This window comes from Etheostoma spectabile, chromosome 9 (genome assembly GCF_008692095.1).
Source record: "Etheostoma spectabile isolate EspeVRDwgs_2016 chromosome 9, UIUC_Espe_1.0, whole genome shotgun sequence".
Classification (NCBI taxonomy): domain Eukaryota; kingdom Metazoa; phylum Chordata; class Actinopteri; order Perciformes; family Percidae; genus Etheostoma; species Etheostoma spectabile.
Window position 1 is genome coordinate 15,940,615 of NC_045741.1, and position 20,976 is coordinate 15,961,590.

A 20,976-nucleotide genomic window follows, 5' to 3' on the forward strand; every position below is an offset into this window, starting at 1 on the left:
TCAACCTCCTCTGTAGTCCACAGGTTTTTAACCATTGTGTAGTTTTTTTTTGTCCCAGAAGAAGAGAGTTGAATATCGGCGTATAGCATTAGCTAGGTCGTAACTGCAGTTTGGGTGTTTGTTGGGGTTTTCTGGCCTTTGACTTTGGGTCTGCACTAATTGAAGGCACCTTTACAGGTCCAATAGTTATTGCTTTTAAAACATTTCAAGCGGTGTCACGATTCTCCAAATCCACGATTCAATTTGACTTTCGATTTTAAGGTCACATTATTCCATTTTTGATTTAAATTGATAGCAGAAGTGTACACCAGTGTGAGTTTCCTTTTTTTTTTTAGTGGTGCAATTGAATGCAGCATAACTTTAACAAAGCTAATTAAGGCTATTTATGGTGTTGTGCTAGCAATGGAAGTATTCATATATACCCTGTAAACAGTCCCAAGTTGGAATAGTGCAAGGATTTCCTGTCCTTCCCAATTTCCTTTTATTTAGTCACAGTTTGATTGAATAAATAACGTACTGCTAGTTTTTTTAATTTCCTGGCTTCTGCCACAGCGGAGTCTCGCAGTGTGCTGTCTGGCATGCAAGGCATTAAAACAAACCACCATGTGTGATCTGGTAGACATACTTGAATTGCACTTTAGGTATTTGTGACTGTGACAATTGTGACAGACTGGAATTACACACAGTTGTCCTAACAGATGATAACATGAGAACCTTGCTTGTCACCATTTTAGTGCAGCAGTAATTAAAGTTCTTCTTAATGCACTTGGCCGTGAGCTAGAAACTAAATTGGAGGATTGCACATATATGTAGCAAATCTGTTGAGGTGTTAAACCAACACATGCTGTTATGACAGCTTCATTTCTTCTGCCAGCACTGTCCCGCAATAGATACATTACTCTACCTCAGATGGGTGAACAGTTCAAGCCTTCATTTGCTGTGTTGTTTTATTTGTGCGTTTCCTTCTCTGCTGCCAGAGTGACAGACGTGTTGCTGCCATGGCAACCGTGGCCGTAGGAGGGAGGGAACAGAAGTAGACACGCTGATCGGCTGATTTGTTATGTTTGATGCTGGGATGGAAGGGATTGTCTGAGAGATGTCCACTGCTTTGAAATAGATGCACATTTACACAAAACTTCGGAATGTGATGCTCCCCAAGGACAAAAACACCTTTTTAAGTAATACACCGACATTTTGGAAATGGATTGACTTTACTGTCTTACTCAGAGTAAGATGAGAAGATCAATATTAATGTCGTCTTTGTAACAGAGGTACAGTATATCCCTGATATGTTTAGCCAAACACTACATGTGACTTAACACCCACCTTGCTTTATCCCCCTGGTATGGCAGTCCTGCATAATGTCACACCTAACATCACATTCATGAGTGCTGTGGGGATTTAGTCTCTTCAACAAGTTGTACAATATTTTGAGCCGCATAGATATTATATTTAGCCTTGGTTTAAAGGTGCTGTAGGTAGGATTGTGAAGATCCAGGACTTAGCCAAATAATTTGAACATCAACAACTTCTCAGTCCCTCCTGCCCTTTATGCTAAAGCACAAATGGTCCCCTAAGCTTCTCCCCCCACAAGAGAGAACAACTAGGCTCGTTTGAGATGAGCCAGGTCTGCGCAGAATCCATCACCGGCAATCACCGTCTGTTGGATGCCGGTTAGATTTGTGTCCAACTTGATCACGCCTTGCTTTGACGTCATTCACACGTAGGCTACGAGAATCTCACGAGAGCAAGGCGGCCGCAGTTCTGAGACGCAGGCAGCACAGCTGTGTTTTACTGACTGCAAGACCCAGGCAGACCCAGGGCATACTGGGAAATGCCGGCCTTTCAGCTGATTTAACAGCTGATTGGTTCAGAATTGACTCAACATGACATTTTATTTAAACTTTTTAATGTTTTTAAATCTAAGGGATTTTAACTATTTGTTGTGAGGTTGATAGGGATGTTTAGAAGTCAGAGAGACGGAATCTGTTCAGATTACGGATCATCTACAGTCTGTTATTAATTAAAATCAGCAACAGATCGCATGTAGGGCATTTGTAAGATACTCTGTCATAATTAAAACAACTGGACACTGTGTACCAGCTGATATGTGGGTCTGATAACATTTTATTAAATCGGAATTGGATGACAGTGTTTCTGTAACTTCCTGTTGAGCCTGAAGGCTGCTGGAATCGACTGGAAACTGTCCGACTTCCCTGCAGAATTTTGTCCCCGCCCCCTGCTGCTGTCGCCTGCTCTCGTCCACTTTACAGGCGAGGCACAGTTCATATCAAACGAGCCTACTGAGTGTGCATGAGCAGTGATTGACACACAGATGTTTGTTTTTTTGTTTTTTTTACATTACCTGCCTAAAGTACTGTAGTTCTACTCAAACAGGGTCAGTTTCTGCAAATATGACGGTAGTTTTTATGAGTCTTACCTACTGCATCTTTAAGTTGATGAAAAGTTTCCAGATAAAGTGAAACACGACATTGTCTTATAGTCACAGCACAAATTACAACTCTGATCTTTATGACCTGGTTCATTACCATTGTTATTCATCATGAATTGCATCACCTTTTTTAAAGAGTAGAGAATGATTATGATCTTACATGGTCTTAAAACCAGGACAAAGTTACAGAAGGTTGTTATATTGGCCAGTTACAACTCTGAGATAATAACCTGAATATCATACAGTACAATACATTTGTTCCTTGTCAAATGTCGCTTGCTTGCTTTCTCCCAAATGGCATGAAGGACTTTGGTGACGTGCCTCTGATGTGGGATGTAGTACCAGTCTTGAATAATAAACATTGGAGGAGGCTGCGCCTCTCTGAAGCTCTAAGCTTTCGTCTACAGATGGCAGTGTGGCACCGTGTCTTGGCACCTCTGACTGAATCTGACTTTGTCAGTTACTGTCTTTGTGTTTTATTATTTTTTTCTCTCTCCTCCCCTTTCTTTGTCTTATGCTCTTGCTCATTCTTTTTATGTCTCTCCTTAAGTGTTGTTGCTTCTTATCATCCCTCTATATTTGCCCTTCCATTTCATTCTTTTCTCTTTTTCACTTTAAAACATCCATGTGATTGTTGAGGCTTGAGTAAGTAGTAGGGCTGCACGATTATGGCCAAAATGATAATCGCGATTATTTTGATCCACAAAAATTTTTGATCGCGATATTCTCACGATTATTTTTGATTTAAACCAAAACAAATTTTATTGTCACATAGGCTATTTTATAACTGCGAGAGGGAGTGTGATGACGCTACTCACAGAGAGACTGCTGATCATTATGAGGTCCAGCACGGTGCACGGCGGATACACACGTCGTGTGTATTAAACGTCTGTATCTCACTGCGCTGCATTTTATGAACTATGTATTCTGGCCATGTTACATCTCTGGTCCTGTCCAGGCTTCGGTACGCACTCCGTCTCCCACGCTGTTACTCTACCAACTGAAGTTAGCTGCATTCAAAAACTTCTTCTGTGTTCTTCGCCGTAGCGGCCGCGATAACAGTTACCCCGGAAACACTGGTACAAATACAGGTTTGCCCCCTCATACTTAAACAATATACAGTGTGTTAATGAAAAATTAAAACTGTAGACATATATCAGAAGTGTGGACCGGCGGCCGCTGTGTGGCGGAGCGCGGAGAGTAAGAGGAGAGAGAGTAGGACGATTGCAAACTTTGCAAAAAACCCGGAGCGTTCTATGAAATGACGCTTTATAAAAAATAATCGCTCGATCACGCAAATTTGATCGTGGGAAGTCCAAATCGTGATCGCGATTAAAATTCGATTAATTGTGCAGCCCTAGTAAGTAGTGCTCCCACCCCTCTGTTTTACAAACAAACTTGCTTTCTAAATGTAGCATCTGACATTTAATGTAATGGTACACACTTTACAGTGCCTACCTCATGTATTAACTGTTGGGGTACCAATTGATTAAACTAGTAATGTTGGTACTTTGCTCCACCAGCTCAGAACTAGTGCCACAGTATGATGATTGCTAATTTGCACAGTTTTAAAACAACGCAGTAATGAACAACAACATGGTAGCAATCTTAAAATCTCCGTCCCCATTACCACTGATAAGAATTATTTGTTATCATTTGGGGTGGGGGAAATAATCGATACAGCATTGTATAGCGATACTGTACTGAGACTCAGATGCTAAGTATCGATCTATTATTATACATGTGTTGGTCAGTTTGTGTGCTTGACAATCCCATTTTCACAGCAATAAAATTGAAGTGAGATTAACAGAGAAACCTATTTCTAGATAAAACCGATGTTTCCTTTGAGAAAAGATGTTTCCTTTCCAAAGTTTCCTTTGGGGACATAAACTGAAATTGGGAAACATTGGGAAGCGTTCCCAGCCTCAGTGTATGGTTTTGTAATTGTTTGTCACTGTTTGAAATTTTTAAATGTATAAAAAATAATTATTTGATCACAAAACAAAAATTAAATTGGGAAACAGTTGAAGTCGGAAAAAGGTAATACATTGGAATACAGTATATTGCAGAATATTGCAATATGTTTAAAATTGCACTAATATCGTATCGTGAAGCCTCTGGTGATTCCCACCCCTAGTTATCATGATGTATGGTTAAAAGGGAGGTGAGGGAGGGGAGGTGAGTTGTATGTCATGGGCCATTTCTTAAAATGGTGAGTGCAGAGGGAAGTGAAATAACCCAGCACTCCCAAAACAATAATTTCGCCTTGTCCTGCCCTTCACCTACCATTTCCTTTTCACCTTTTTTTCCACTCTCCTTTTCTCCCTTCTTCTCCCCTTCAAGTTATAACTTTTTTTTAAAAAAGTATCTAGACAAGGGCAGCATTTAGTGATTGATAGTATTGTGTCAGCTTTAATTTTTAAGGTATGTTTCTCAAAGAAAAGAAAAAAATCAGTTTGTGCTATCTATGCAAGTTTGATTTCTGGAGTGATTTTGCCGTCCATGTTTTTTTGCCCCAGACTGTCGTCAATGTACCAACTTACTGAACAGACGTTATCTGTAGCTAGCTAGCAACGTACACATGACCACTTGTCTTTGGACTGTGCTGTGTTTGTGTGGCAGATATCAAAACTTAACAAAAATTTGCTTTTTCACGGTTTTATTTCTCTCAAGTGTCTCATCTTTTCCTTTCATTTCACTGTGTTTATGATTATGTTGAGTCATAATGCGCAAATTCTTTGCTCAAGTTGAAACACACCTTGAGTTTGAACACACATTTATGAGAATACTCCAAGTATTGCTTAGTTTTGCTTCTACTGTATTCATTTGAGGTTGTTGAAGAAAGTATTCTTGTCTTTACTAGACAAGAAAATTGGAACAAGTGGAAAATGTATTAACTGCCTACTGATGCTGCAGATGCCAAAATTGTGTCCTGGTAAAAAGAAAAACATTTTAACAATAGGACAAGCTTTCACTAAACCTTTCCCCTCCCGCTGTCTGCAGGTATGCCGTCCCACCTGAGCACGGCAAGAGACTGGAGAGGCTGGCACAAGGTGAGGCCCTAATGATCCTTACAATTAATTAATCCTTTTGTTTTTGTCTATTTTACCATTGTCACCCACTTTGTAAGTAAAGGAGCAGGCGCTTCAGACTGTTCAACACGCACCATGAAATCATACACATGCTATGCACTTAACAGATGCACAAAATACACATTAGCACACATCTAATGATACACACTAGCACACATCCAATGCACATTTACTGGTTCTCCCTTGTACGGGAGAATAGAAAGTAAAGTAGGTCTTATCAGCTACTACACCCTGGCTCATTCTTCTTAAGCGCAACATGCACAAAACTGTGGTTGAGTAACTTGTGATGTCCCCCTGACACCACATACAAAAACATTGATTTTTTTCTCACCTGGCTGTGCGAAAATGGAGCCTGAAAAAGAAGAGCAGCTTCAAGCACTTAGCGAGTGCAGTCACTTGTACTAAAAAGATCAGGAGGGCTGTGGATGCTAAATTTGGAGGAGAGGCTGGTTAAACTGTCGCCAGCAGCATCAACGTTGTATGTTGCCTACACAGTGAAGTCCAATCAGTCGGGACTGTGCAAAATGTCTGAATGGTTGATTCATGGTGCAGAGGAGCAAGCGTCGGGTGTTGCAGCTTGCTTTGTCTGTCACAACACATTAGAACAAGTTTTATTGAGTGTGTCATAATGCATGTCTAATTAACTTTAACCTTTACATGTTGTGCTGAATATTAGAGTTGGTTCTGACATGAGGATCTCAAATTCTGTGACTCAGATAAATAGTGTCTGAAGTGAAATAGTCTTTAACAACTCTGCCTTTAGTGTTTCCACCTACCCCTCTCTCTTTGCCGTAAGATTTCACCTTGCCACTCTCCCTTTTTATTCCCACCACTCATGTTCCCTTCCTCTTCCTATCCCCTGTTTTGATCAATGAGGATTAGCTTGTTATTGTTGCTCAGAGTGAGGTAAACGTGTGGGGATGATGGTGTGAGTGTCTGTGAGTTGCCCCAATCCAAACTACATTAAATAGACACACCATTTGTCCTTGTTGTTGTAAAGAGCTGAGATCAAATCAATAATCACAAATGGATAGCCGTTGTCACTTAATATCTTATTTTGTACTGGAGGGGCTGGAATATGTAATGCACAATATGCGAGATGTGACAGACAATCTCTTCAAAGGGAAACAATTGTCCTGGTTAAATTAAACATATGATTTATAGTGTAGTGTATACATGCTGGTAGGATGATCAAAGATTTAGATTACATGCATATGTAGCTACAATTCAACACTGGGTTCATAGATATCAAACCCCAACCTTAAAATACACACTGTAGACATTTCTTATCACTCTTCATGTAGGCATAGAGCTCACAGTCAGATTGCAGCCTTCTCTCTCTTCTAAGCAGCTGGCAGTAGGAGGAAAGCAATGCCAACGTTATTTAACAAGCACCTACTGACCTATCAAATCCATTGTCAGCACAGGTAGCCAACGGTTTACGAGGTCCTAAAAAGGCAGTTATGAGCGTAGTAGGAATGCCTAATGGGTCTGGGACAATGGTCTTGTTACTTGAATACTTCAAACATTTGACACAGCAACAGCCTTTGCTCTTATTGGTCCTCATCTCCGCACTATTTCAGTCATGACTTCATACTTTTTGGGTGGGGGGTGGTGGGATGTGAGGCTGCAGGGTTGGAGGCAGGAAGTTAATTTTCAAACTCAAAAGGACAGAATGAAGCCTTTAAGTTAATATTACCCAGCGGAGAGCTCTGAGAGCCAGCTGCATTTTAATGGGAATTAATACCCGGGCTCTGTCGGCACATTATTCACCTTTTATCAGCTCCAACAAGCAGGCAGCCGATGAGAGAATAGAGACTCGCTCTCCCTCTCTTGCTTTGTAGGGTGGAACCGAGGCTGAAACAATGCAGTGACAAAGAAGGATGAAATGGGTGCCGATTATACTGTCAGTCACATTAAAGTTTAACTGGTTGGAGGCTTGGATGGACCCCCCTTTGAGGCACTGACGGGTACAGACAGTAAAGAGCGGGAGAGTGAGCGATGGAGGAGAAATTTTTTCTTTTGATTATGTTAAGACCGCTCTCTCTATCTCCAAGAGCAAAAGTGAGCCTTTGTTTTAGATAAGGAGTTGGGGCTTTGAAAACCCCAAATGTCAGAGGGGTATGTTATGATTTCAAAGCAGTCTGTGTTCTTAAGGAGGTGGGGTGGTTGTTGTGTAACAGTGAATGTAACATTGCTAAGTTTCAGCAGCTATACAAGTGTGCTTTGCTTACATAGTAGTAGTTGCAATCACACATTTGCACAGTATCAAATTTGAATGGTTTTGTAAAGACGCAGATGTTTATTCAGGAGTGACCTTGGACACTAGACATCAACAATTAATGCACAGCCGTTAAAAACCTCATTATTATTATTGTTTGGGATTGTCTATAACACAATTTAGAGATAGGACCATAGTAAAGGCAATAGGTAACCTCTGTCTTCCACTCTTGTTAGGGCCACTGCTTCTTAAAATTACTAGCACAATATCTATACACACAATTGTCTGCCATTGCAAAGTAGATTTTCTTCAGGCAAATGATTTGTCTTTGGTCATGCTATATGGGATAACGATTTTTAAAGAAATGACAGCAGCCAGTCCCAGTTTTGTGATGTTGTCTTTCTTTGTGCCATGATGCAATCCAGCAGAGATCCCCTGAAATCCGACTTGGAGGCACACAAACAATGCACTGCCATGCACTGCGGTAATGTGATTATTCCACACTTTGGGTAATAAATTAATTCACGCCCCTGTCAGCGGGAAACTGGATTTCCTTTTTCAGGTTGTGGGATTAAGAATAATATAGTAAACACAGCTACATTTCTGCTGCAGAAATATTTTTAATTAGCAGTGCTTATCTGACGTTCGTTACATATTTCAAAACAACTCTTAAGCAGCATCCTATCACTAAACAGTTTTCTTTAAAGATCAGTTTAGGCCTTTAATTCCACAGGACAGATGAAGACATGAAAGGGGAGAGGGAAGGGGATGACATGCAGCTAAGGGCCACAGGTTGGAATCAAACTTGCAGCCGCTGCGTTTATATATGTGCGCCTGCTCTACCAACTGAGCTAACCCGGCCACACTAAACAGTTTTCTAATATCTTACATTAGAAAAATTATGAACGATACAAATTCAAATACATTTAATAATAGTCCAATACATATATGAAAATAACCACATCTACTGTAAAATGAAGATACAATACATGCATACAATTTTGATTCATACATCATGTAAACTAAGGTTTTAAATGTAATAAAACACAATACATGTAAACATGTCTGGTGAATTTCTGCCTTACAGTAAGACACAGTCATCTGGGCTCTGTATCTTTACGCAGATTTACATGTTTTTAATGTTGACACATGGAATTTCACAGAATGTGATGGAAAGAAAGATGGGTATACCGCACATATGGCTACATCATGTTTGGTATTGTACAGTCCTTGGTTTTTATATAATGTTTTTTTTTTTAATCAAATAATTTAGGTCTGTCTTGATTGCCAGTCTAATATCTGTTTGCTGTCACCCCCTGCAGGCTTCTTCCCCGGCAGCTCCCAAGGCTGTGATGCCTTCCTTCGCCACAAGATGACGCTGATATCTCCTTCCATCTTGAAGAAATATGGCATTCCTTTTGACAGGGTGAGTGCCGACTGGTCCATGTTGCGTGACATAAGAAGGCATTTTATTGGTCATCATGAGAAAATAAGATTCATTTTGGTCTAAGCATAGGTGATAATGTCTTTGTTATTGTTAGAAGCTTTTATTTCTTTACTTCAGACAGTATTAAATGACAGTCGTGATGCCTCCATAAAAGGTAGAGCCACATTTTACATTAACATCTTTTTAGACATTTTCTCAATTGCATAGCTATGTGGCAAAGACATTCATATTAAAGTAATAAAGGAGGAGTTTAAGTTGCGTATCCCTCACTGCCTGGTCTCTGATAACAACACTGGTTCTCGCGTAAGAAGAGGTGGGCTTATTTTGAATGACTAATGACAACGCAAGGCTTTGACGCGGACATCACAATTCCTACAGGCTCCACTAATCAGTATGATACAGTTTGGTTGTCTGTCATAGGGAATTGACTGGCATTCTTTGTTTTTGTTCTGTTCAGTAGGCAATATACATCTTCACAGTGCAAAAGATTAATGAAAGATAGAAGTTGTGTATGGCACAGAGCAGCCATACAAGGTTAATTGTCAGCAGGGCGTCTCCCCCCCCCCATTTATATCTTCATTCTTCCCTCAGGACGTCATTATCACAGCGAACATGTTACTGGTTACAAACCGACAGTACCTCTCTCGATTCATGTTTAAAAAATAAAACCATCTTTTTGCGTTCTTGCAATAGCATAAAGGGATGTTTGATATCTGAAACCACTGCCTTTAGTTGAGGAAGTTTGTCTCCCTCTCTCAGCCTCTACCCCAGTTTCTCCCCTCTTGCCTGTCACCTTGTTTGGCTTGATGTCTCTTGATTGCCTGGCTTCACAAAGACATTGCGATCCACAGCCAGACATATATAGAGCTTAAGTTGTGGGGCTACCCATTTAAAAAAGAAGAAAAAAATCAAAGTTCTGAACTTGTCCTCACATTTTTCAACATTCTCAGAATAACACTGTGCTCATGGAAAGGCACTTAACCCTTGGAGCAGCAATCATGTTTGGCTGAATTAATTTTGCCCGTAAGTCAGAAAAGTTGTTTCTGAGGAGTTGAACACCTAAAACCTCAATGGGAATTATGTGTAAAATGTTTTCATATAATCCATGGCTCTACAAAATAAATGTTTTGTAAATCTTTTCTGTTTTTTTTCTCTCTCTCTCTTTGATTAGATAACTCAGAATGAAGGGGAGTTTATGGTTACCTTTCCTTATGGCTACCATGCTGGCTTCAACCATGGCTTCAACTGCGCAGAGTCCACAAACTTTGCCACCCTGCGCTGGGTGGATTACGGCAAAATGGCTACCCAGGTAAGATAAATCGGGCATACTGGATATTCAGTCCTGTAACCATGAGATGAAGTTGATGTTACTGTAAAAGTGATAAACAGTGCTAAATTCCACATAGTGATATTGGGACAATTAACAGAAAGCCTCAATAATGATATACAATTGTAGATTTTTGGGGCATTAAAATCTTGGAGCAAAAATGTATGCAAACTTCCACCTAAATTTCTACTAATATCATCATCCTCATCCTCACACAAGCACCCTGCGGGCACTTAAAGAGATTTGATCCGATATGTAATTCTGCAGCAACTTTGCAATCTTCCTGCTTTGACTGTTTGGTTCTCTGAGGGAATAAAGTAATAGATCATATCAAAATATAAAAACAATGTCTTGTTCTCTGCTGCACACCATCTGTTACCAACACTAACTGTACCCTTGCATCCTTCCATTGACGCAAGCTGCCTCTTTGCCTGTGGGCTGCTGAGCATGAAATTGACAGGGCATGGGTTGGTTGTGGACGGGAGCCCAATTACAATGTCTTTTCTTGGGTGTGAGTGTTCACATGTATGTGGGTGTGTGGTGTGTCCCTTTCACTGCTTTCTCTCTACTTGGCTGCATGTCAGATTTATTAGGTGCCATTTTGCAGAACTCCCTCCCTTCTCCCTTTTTCTCATTTTCGGCCTTTCTACTTTACCCATGTGGCCACTTGTAATTTAAGAACCAGTGGTCCAAACTCCAGCAATCTTCCCTTTACCCAGCCCAGCGCTAAAGGGAGCATCCCCACTAAACTTGTCTCAGTGTGATAAAGAAGAGTGGTCCACTCACACTGCACTGCTAATCCGAGTAAACAAATCCACAGCACAGCACAGTCAGGAATATGAAAGAGAACAGCTCGGCCGATGACACAGGCGCTTTCTGCCAGTCCACGTTTTTGTCTTTGTCCTTTTATACAGACGTTTTCATTCTCTTGGGGCAGTGGAATAGCATAGTGGTTACATAGATTGTCAATTAACCATTGCTGCTTCATTTCATTCCTAACAGCAGTTACAGTCGTTTTTTTGCCTGCGGTTTTAGTTGTCAAGAGTGCAGTTAGAACAATTACTACAGGCACATCTAGATAGTGTATTGGTCTGTAAAACTGGACTGGGGTTAGTTACCTTATCTTTTGAAGGTAACAATCTTTTTTTTTAAATTTAATTTCAAATGCCTGGAGTACCCAGACGTAGAAATTGTCGTTTAAAGTCCCTTAAAAACTAGTTTGAGTACAACTCAGCCCTTACAGTGAAGTGAGACCATATAACTTTTGAAGACGATATAACACCTTCTTACAAAGGAAAAGCTCCATGGTTAGTTCAGTGCCCTCAGGAGTTTTCTAAGCAGTAGCTTATGCAAGCATTTGCATCCGTTTCTCCATATTTTAGCATTTACTATTACAGTATGCTGTAATTGTAACGTGTCTGAAAGCTGAATAGCAAAAGTTACATAGGTTAGCTTCAAGTAGAGTACCCATATGTAGAGGCTTAAAAAATTGCCACTGCATCTTCAGTGAGAAATTGGGCAGCTATTTCCACCAATATATTTTTGAGGAATTTCTTTTATATATACAGTAGTTTTATATAGCTCGCCTACACCAGCAACTTGCAGGTCAACAATTAAGTCTCTCCTTGTCTCATGGCCTTTCTAACCCCCCATCTTTCCCTCTCTGACTTAAACTCAGGCAATAATCTATTAACTCGTTTGGCTGTCTTCCCTCTCTCTCTTGCCCTCTCCTTACCAAGCCTTATTCTGTCAGCACCAAATGGGACAGTGAGCGATGGGGCTCGGGATCGAATTTGTCACTGTTTGGGGGCTGACAGAACACAGCAGAGAAAAGGAGAGAGTGAGCTTGGGTGTGCTTCATGTCTCAGTTTTCTTAAATTCAAGCTCCCCAACTGCTGACCCATCTGTCTGACTTACCAAGCGAACACACACACACTGTCAAAGCAGGCCTACTGTCAGCACTCTTTGTGTGCTGTGTGTGCATTTACTTCTAATATTTCAGACATTACAGTCTTAATTAACCTTCTCCTCAACCTTCTTGAATATGCATTAGGTATTAGCCATTTCATTTTCTTTCTTGGAAGTAATTCAGGGGTTCAACATCTCACACAGAATATTTCAAACAGACATGACTATTGACTCTAATTCATTATTGTAGGGATCACCTTATACCAAATCAAAAAAACATGTACAAACCATAATTAAAACATCTGTCCACATAACTTAACATTCACGATAGATTCCCTTGTTTAATTTGAACAAAAAATTAGGAGTTTATCCTATTTTGATTTGGTCCCGAAGTGTCACCCGATGCTTAGAATAAAAAAAGCAGAAATCAAGAAGAAAGCCACTGTACTAAGCCACACTGAGTTGTATGCTACATACATATTTTTTGGCAATTTTGTAAAAAAAACTCCTCAGCAATGAGCCAAATGAAGATGGCAAAACAGGCCTTGCAGATTATTTCTGAAAATAGTTATGTCTGCCACACCATTATGTTGCTGAATGTTAGCAGATTCTGTGTTCCGTATCTGTAGGATTCTCAATTAAAGCCTCTCTCTGTTCGTTTGGTGCTCTGTCACACTTTGCGGCTGTTCCCTCAGGCTTCTGCTGGATTTTTACTGTCTGGAAAGGAGCAGAAATCATCCTCCCTGTTCACAGACTAAATCACATCACTTTTTCATCGTGAAAGTGAATTGCAGAGAACTCACTCTTTCTTTTTTATATTTGCTTACAGACATGTCTTGTTTTGGGGAACCCAGACATGCTGTGATTGGAGAAACTAAATTTGTATTAGACTTTATTTAAGTGCAACCCATGTCCATGATACCCATGCAAAAAATGCATTATTTTAGTTGTGTGGGAGGCTCACTGAATTATTAAATGGACAAGAGTATGATTGCTCTTCTAGCAAACACTGCACAGAGCCAAGGACAAGTTGTGTCCACAGAAAATTGCTCAAGTGTTCAATATTTTTTCAGCAGACCATGAAAAGATGATTATTTGCAACTTCAGTTTCAAGGCAAGCTATGCAATACCCTGCCACCACTCACTGCCCTTAGAGGACAGCCATATTGTAATAAAGGACAGAGACTGCTGGCAACACAGTGGGATTTGTCTGCACTGTTTCATCACAGTAGAAATATTACTAACATTAACAACAGAAGACTTGGTGCAACATAAACATAAACCCGACAGATGCAGTAATACAGTGCCGTATATTCTGTTGTGTACACAGTCAGTACAGTTATAAAAGCCATACACCACTTACTAATAACATTTTTACTTCACTTACTTTCTATTTAAAAGAAAAGAAATTAGTGAAAAAAGTAGAGCAATTTAGTCATTATTTAAACTTTGTTAGCATCTCTTTTTTCCCCCACAGCACTTGGAAAACGTTAGAAACATTTGTAAGGCTGACATAAGCAACTTGTCCCATTTCACAGTAGGTTTTGAGCAGCTGGATGATATCTGTATAAAACAATATACAGCTCTGCAATATGTTACTTACTTTTGTTTTTTAACTACTTTTAATTACATCTCCAATAGTTCTTAATTCTTTCTGGTTATTTCTGTTCTCATCAGTGATAATGTGAGCCTAGCAAGCATAAAGAATTTGGGATAAAAATGTTCCCAGCCACTGTGGGTCAGGTCCGACTAAAACCCGGTTTTATTATTAGTACATGGCACATTCACTGTGTCTGCTGATCCGTAGAGAGTCCCCAGGCTCTAGGTTTTCTGTGGCTCCAACAATTTAGCTTCATTAGGAAACCAAGTATACTTCAGGGCTCATTGACTGCCTGCCTCAGGCGAGTTTTGTTTTTCCAGATCTTGTGCATCTCCAAATCTATTTCCCTCTTCTAATTAAGTTTTTATATGATAATAAAGTGTAATTTGTCCTGGCCCTAGAGAATGGCAACAATCTTCATAACCTCTTAATAGTTTCATAAAAATAAAATGAGCCTTTATTTCTTTTTACAAATAAATAATGGCACATTTTGCTAGGAACAATTGGTATAAGAGCAATGTTTATCTTTTGTTCTTTTGCGTTTGTAGTTTCCTGGCATGTTGTTGTTTTCACTGAAGGTTTCATGATGGTAACAATCCGCTGTACCCATGCTCACTTGCCCCCCCCTCTGCCTTCTCACTTTTCGCTCCAACACCCCCCACCCAACACCATATATTAATGTTTCCGTCTGTCAAGTGGTGTCTCGATAAGATGTAGGCTGGATATTGTTTTGCTGGGAAGGGTGAGCTGCTGTGTTCCCAGTAATTGAACATGAGGCTCTCAGTACAGCTCAGGAAATAATAGGGCCAGAATGTTACCCAGCAAGCACAAAAGAAAATATTTTCATCTCTCACTCTCACTCCTCACCCATCTTTGTTTGTTTCATCTCCCTCCATTTGTTTCTTTCAATCCCAAACTTCTCTGTGCTGTACCTGCCATTATATGCAGCGCTGTGGTTTAGGCCTGCATGATCAATCATTATAAAATCGCGATCTCGATTCACCCTGTTCACAATTACATTTTTAAATAACTTTGTTTTGTTTTTTATTAAATGACTTTGATTCTCATTTAATTTTACAAGCCTACTGCACCACAAACGCTACTACTTCTGTGAGTTTTAAACATAGACTGTATAAAATAGATTTTAAAGCACACCCAAGCGCTGCAACGCTCTCCCAAAGGCTTCATTGAAGCCTCTATGTCTACAGGCTTGTGGTGATGCGTAATGTGCTATAAGTGCCACAAAAAGAAATCTATGTTTGGTACCGCCAATTTGTTTTGTTTTGTCATGGATCATGTGGGTAATAAACATTACACTTTGTGAGAAAAAATCGTGGCAGAGAATCGTGATATCAATTCTAAGCTAAAAAAGTGTGATTCATATTTTTCCTCAAATCGTGCAGGCCTACTGTGGTTTCATTTCATTCATCCATTGACCCTTAATGTCATGATGGTTTGTGAAGGCACTTTGAGGTGTAAGTGGTTATAGCGTGCAGCTAACGCTCTCATGTACCTCCTAAACTACCTGCACGTTGTCAAATTTACCAAAGTCTTATTACCTGCCATATTTTACTCACTACCATATATGATACACATTTACAAACACATGGGGCACCAATCATTGGCCACTTATTTGTACGCTGATGGCCTCACAGACATTGAGATTAAAGTGGTGTTTCATCTAAACCTTTTCTACCAAGTTACTTTCTTTGAACATATGTTGACCTTATCAGCCTGAACCTTTTAAAAGTGACTATGAACTAAATGAAGTAGTAAATTGTGCCAAAAATACCTTAAGACTATAACAGTCACCACTTTTGGTGTCCATTTACTGTCTTTATGGTTACATGTGCTGTCCTCAGCTTAGATTAGCTAACATTAATGACTCTATTTGCTTGTTCACAACTGCAGTGATACTGTAGGCAATTGTCAGTCTTATACATTGTCTGCATAAATGTAGCCTTGTTATTTTATTCACCCCCACCACCCCCCCCCCATATTGCGGCTCTAATTAGGGTGAAATCAAGTTATGTTGGGTGTATTATAATTAGTGCTATTTGCATACATGCTATTTCAAATGCAGAATTTGAGGCAATTTAATAATTTTACTTTTTCATCCACCTGCCACAGTCACTTTTTACCAGCCACTTTTTTGCCTCCTAAAGGTGAAAAACAGGAATTGCTATGACTCTATGATCCCATCCTGTCCTATTCATGGTAGCCTACTTGTGGCCATTGTGCCGTCATTACTTGCTGTAGTTGGGGGGGCCCGCCTTGATAATTCAGCATAAAGGCATCCTTTCCTATCCTGGGCCGGGACACACATTCATACAGTTTGACAAAGTACTTATTGGACTTTAACTTATCATTGCACCTACAATAATGTAGCTGTCCACAATTTAGGTCATCATGTACATCTTATCTGCGTTTTTTCTTGAATCCACCGTGTGTGATTGTGTGTGTGCATGCGTCAGTTGCGGGGGGAACGGAGTGGCGGTCTTGTCCGCTGCAGCGAGCCAACAGAATTGAAACAGCAGCAAGTTTCAGCGACTTTATAGTGAAAAAACTATACAGCTTACATTGATGTTAAATGCTACAGGTTGGCAGGACGTCTTTTGCTGTACGTTGTTGGTAAATGTGAGATGTTCAAGTCACACACATCTAGTCTTCATATCAGAAACAAGGACATGAATTTGGCCCGTTTTCACTCCCGCTTGGTCAGTGGCTGCACGTGGAACTACTGGGATTGTTGCGAGTAATGAAAATGTGGTAGGGGGCCCCGACTGTCAATCAATGTCTTCTTGTGATGCGGGCCCCTGATTGGTCCAGGCTCGTAAGCAACTTCGTACACGTTTGAATCACTCAATTCTCATTGGCTACCGGCCAATGTGGCAGGTAGATTGACAGCGTTACCCGCCAATTGCAAAATTCACCCGAATTTGGCGGGAGGTCGGGTGTTAATTTCAGACCCTGCTCTCTACTCTTAAAATAACGTCATCCCTTCCTTCTCTGCCTATTATTCTCTAGTGTACTTGCCGTAAAGACATGGTGAAGATCTCTATGGACGTGTTTGTGCGCTGCCTGCAGCCAGATCGCTACGAGCTGTGGAAGCAGGGCAAAGACACCACGGTGTTGGACCACCTTAAGCCCACAGTGCTCAACAGCCCCGAACTAGAGCGCTGGAGGGAGCATCGTGTAAACTACAGAGCAAATGTCCTGCGAAGGTGAGAGGACAAAATGCATAAATTGTCTTAATTCTGAGGTTTTGTTGCACATCTAAAGAAATATACAAATCTGCACATTAGTAATTTGAATTCCTTTGAAAGATTATAAAATCAGAAAATGGTTTATTGCCACAATAAGTTACACTTATGTGGAGTTTGCCTTAGTAAATGGTGCATACATGAACAAACATATTAAACCACAAAGCTAAATTACTTAGTTTGTTGCCCCAATGAGGAAGTAATGACAACAAAACTGTTGGCGCGTCCACATGACACAAGGCTTACGTGATCGCGCACGTGCCCCCATCCCTCCTCGACAGATACTAGTAGCCAAAGAGGACACATAGCATTAAAAAAACATGATGGACTCTTCAGAAGAGGTAATTATCTTCACACAAGCTTCTGCGTGGAAAAGTCACCGGACGAAACAATCTTCTGAACATAGTCACACTAAGAAATACAGAGAGAGTTGTGTGTTGCTGATAGTCTTAATTAGCTTTTGTAGCAACTCTTTGTAGCAACAGAAACTAATATATAGAAACAAAATGACTGTTTTGCAAGATAAAAAAACAGGTAGAATGGGTTGAGTGCAGGAACTTAACTAAATGTGTTTAGTTTCTCTATATATATATATTAGCTTATTCTCATCTTATATATATATATATATATATATATATATATATATATATATATATATATATATATATATATATATATATATATATATATATATATATATTATAATTTGAATAATTTTCCGGCCTTTGTGCCCCACCCCAGGGCCATGCAGAAGATGAAGCAGGTCCGTCGTCTAAAGCTGGAGGAGGTGAAGGTACTGGCACAGGAAGGCATTGAGCTGAATGCTGCCGAGTACCAGCGTCAGGTGGAGGAGCGTGAGGCCCAGCGGAGGCAGGAGAGAGAAGAGCGTCTGGCCAAAGAGGCCATTATGACCTTGGAGGCCATGGAGCGTGAGGAGCGTGAGGCTGCTGAGCGCACTGCTAAAGAAGCCGAGACTCAAGCTGTAGAGGGTGAGGATGATATGAGCTGTAAGAGATTGCAGTTTGTTTGTGTAAACACACAAGGTTGTATTACAGAGCATGACACTAGATTAATGTGGACATGAACAAAACCAACATAGCTGCTTTATTTGGATTTAGAGGCATTTCTGCAGATTCTCTTGAACTTCCTGCAGCATGAAATATCCATGACTTGATTAAAAAACATTTAAAAAGGAACTCTCTAAATTCAAAACTCATTAGCTCCCGGCTCAGTCCCCACCCCAGTACTAATCCCATTATCTCATGCTGTTTATCACCTTTTCACCCTTCTTAAAGTTTTTGATGAGCCATCACTCTTTTATGAGAATTGTTCTGTTAAAATCGATAGTTATGTATTGTAACTCCAGATTCTAGGAGTATAAGCTGATGTAGTCAACGCCACCTTTGACACAAGGTCCACAAGCAGAACATAGACTAATAGCTCTTCCTATTCACACTGAACCAGTTCAATGTATCAAAGTTATATTTGACAAAAACCTGTCATAAATATGAATTGGCCTAATACTGATTGTAAGGCTGTTCTTCACAGCCACCCAAGTACAGGAGGGATGAGGACAGCAGCAAACCCAAACCTGACAGCACATCATCTGTCATCAAGTGTGGGTAAAACTGCGTGAGACGTGGAGGATTCGGACGCAACACGCAGATAAAAAAACAAATGCACAGGGATGCCCAGGAAGCCGCTGCGCAAACATTGGCCACTGCCATGCCTTTGAGGAGGGCCATCTCGTGGTGTGTGTTCGGATGTTCTGAGGGAGGTTCCACTCCCTCCGCGATATAGGCCTGGGGGATGGCTTCACACAGTCAGTGAGACAGACGCTACTACGAAAGAGCCGCACCCTGTGAGCGTTCTCTGTAGTGAACAAACAGCTGCTGTGTTTGTCTCATGTCTGCCATGCGTAAAACATACTGGAATAATGCGTGCACCGGGCAAGTCGGTAAGACGCCTCCTCCACGTCGTTGTTATGAGGTGGAGGGAAAACTCCTTTGCCCGAAAGGGTTGTTAAAAGTTTCTGTGTAGATGATGGATTTGGCTGTAAAGTGGCCACGCTCCTGTCCCCTCTAATGGAGAGGCAAGACGGTGAAACCGACAGCGCGCATAAATCACTCAAGGCGAGGAGAAGCGCTGTTTTCAGTGACAGCATCCTGAGAGAGGCTTGTGCCAGAGGCTCGGAGCTCGGCGCATCAAGCTAAAACCCATTTAGTTGTGAGAGAGCGCACAGGTTTCTGTCATCTGAACCCCTCCAGAAATCAGGGGGTGCGCAAAACTGACCTCTCTCCATAGTCCTTGTGGCAGGACAAAAGGGCCGCTATGTAGGCTTTAACTGTAGATTGAGCCAAATCATTATCCACCAGTGTTCACGAGGGGCAGATATGGGCTCTGCACCTTTCTCCATATGCACCGTAGTAGTGCTCGCAACGGCAGGGGCCAAGCCCTTCCAAGCGCTATTGCTCAGCGACCAGGGCCATAGCCACTGGCTTATTACCGTTGCGGGTGGGATATCGCACTGTTCAGCTGCGACAGTGTGTCCCCTTGCCACAGCCGTTGCCATGGGAACCCTGCCAGTAGTTGAACCAGCATGCACAAGTTCTTTCCGGTGCCATCAGAATGACCGTTCTCCTTCTGGATGCGTGCCAGGAGGCGAGGAATCAGTGGAAAAGGGTATAGGAAAGCCCTGGGTCCCTGCCGGTGAGAGAAGACGTCGACCCTGAGAGGTGGGTTGTTCCGTGGTTTCATAGAAAACCACAGTGTGCACTCTGTATTTTCTCGTGAGTTGAACAGATCCACTATCGCTCTTCCGAACCTGCTCCATAGAATCTGCACAAGAGTGGGATTCAATTTCCATTCACTGTGAGAGGGCCCACCCTCAATATTAGGCGTGAGAACCGCGTTCTCGGCGCCCCGTGCCGGTGACTGCCGCATTCGTTAGCGGACCGGCGAGTGGATTGGACCGGGTGGGTGCTGCCCTCCAGGCCTTATCGCCACACCGCCTGTAGGTGGTGCGGGAGCCGGGGCTTGGAGAGGCGCAGGCTGCAGCCCACGGGGCACAATCTCTTTGAGCAGACAACACATTGTTGCCGTTGTGGCCGAGGCGCCGCTCTTTGGGAGGTGTGTTACCGCATCCCGTCCACTACCTACAGCTTGTGACCGCCCCAGCCTTAGTGGGGAACAGCCAAAGCTTAGCAGTCATGGCGGAGACAGCAGAACTAGCAAAACGGTATTGTTTAATGCTGCGGTCACCTAGTATAGGCGATATACGGGTATTTGTGGCCAGTAAAGTGAGCATGGACCCGGTTGCGAAGAGACGGCTGTGAGGGCTTCCGTTGGCCAAGGAAGCGGGATGGGGGCCAGGCTCTGTCGCCGTGGCAGTATCGCTGTCCATCTCATGAGAAAGGGGAATGCTAATCGGCATTCACACACGGCGAGAACAAAAACCTAGAGGTGGGCAGGGAGCCCACCTGCTGCAGAGGAGAAGAAAAGAGAAAGCCGCAGTGTGGTGCTCCCCTCCTGGAACAGAGACAGTTGCCGTGGGGGGGGGACTCCGTATTCCTGCGTCGTTATGAGTTCCAGTTCTCCCAATGGAAAGGAGGGAAAGCCGGCAATGGAACCATTTTAGGGGATTGAGTTAGTGAACTCGTGCCCACC

At 41.6% G+C, this 20,976-nt stretch overlaps 1 protein-coding gene across 3 annotated transcripts in view; it reads left to right on the forward strand.

The window, feature by feature from the left end:
* kdm4b (lysine (K)-specific demethylase 4B) overlaps nt 1–20,976 on the forward strand; it is a 52,829-nt gene that overhangs the window by 14,346 nt on the left and 17,507 nt on the right. For 2 of the 3 annotated variants that reach the window (XM_032525126.1, XM_032525127.1), the window contains exons 6-10: nt 5,456–5,505; nt 9,088–9,191; nt 10,384–10,521; nt 17,075–17,271; nt 18,052–18,299. In XM_032525126.1, the coding sequence (XP_032381017.1) occupies nt 5,456–5,505; nt 9,088–9,191; nt 10,384–10,521; nt 17,075–17,271; nt 18,052–18,299 (737 nt within the window). Of the gene's footprint in view, nt 1–977; nt 1,058–5,455; nt 5,506–9,087; nt 9,192–10,383; nt 10,522–17,074; nt 17,272–18,051; nt 18,300–20,976 lie in introns of those variants that run through there. The other variant, XR_004333352.1, reaches the window with a different exon arrangement.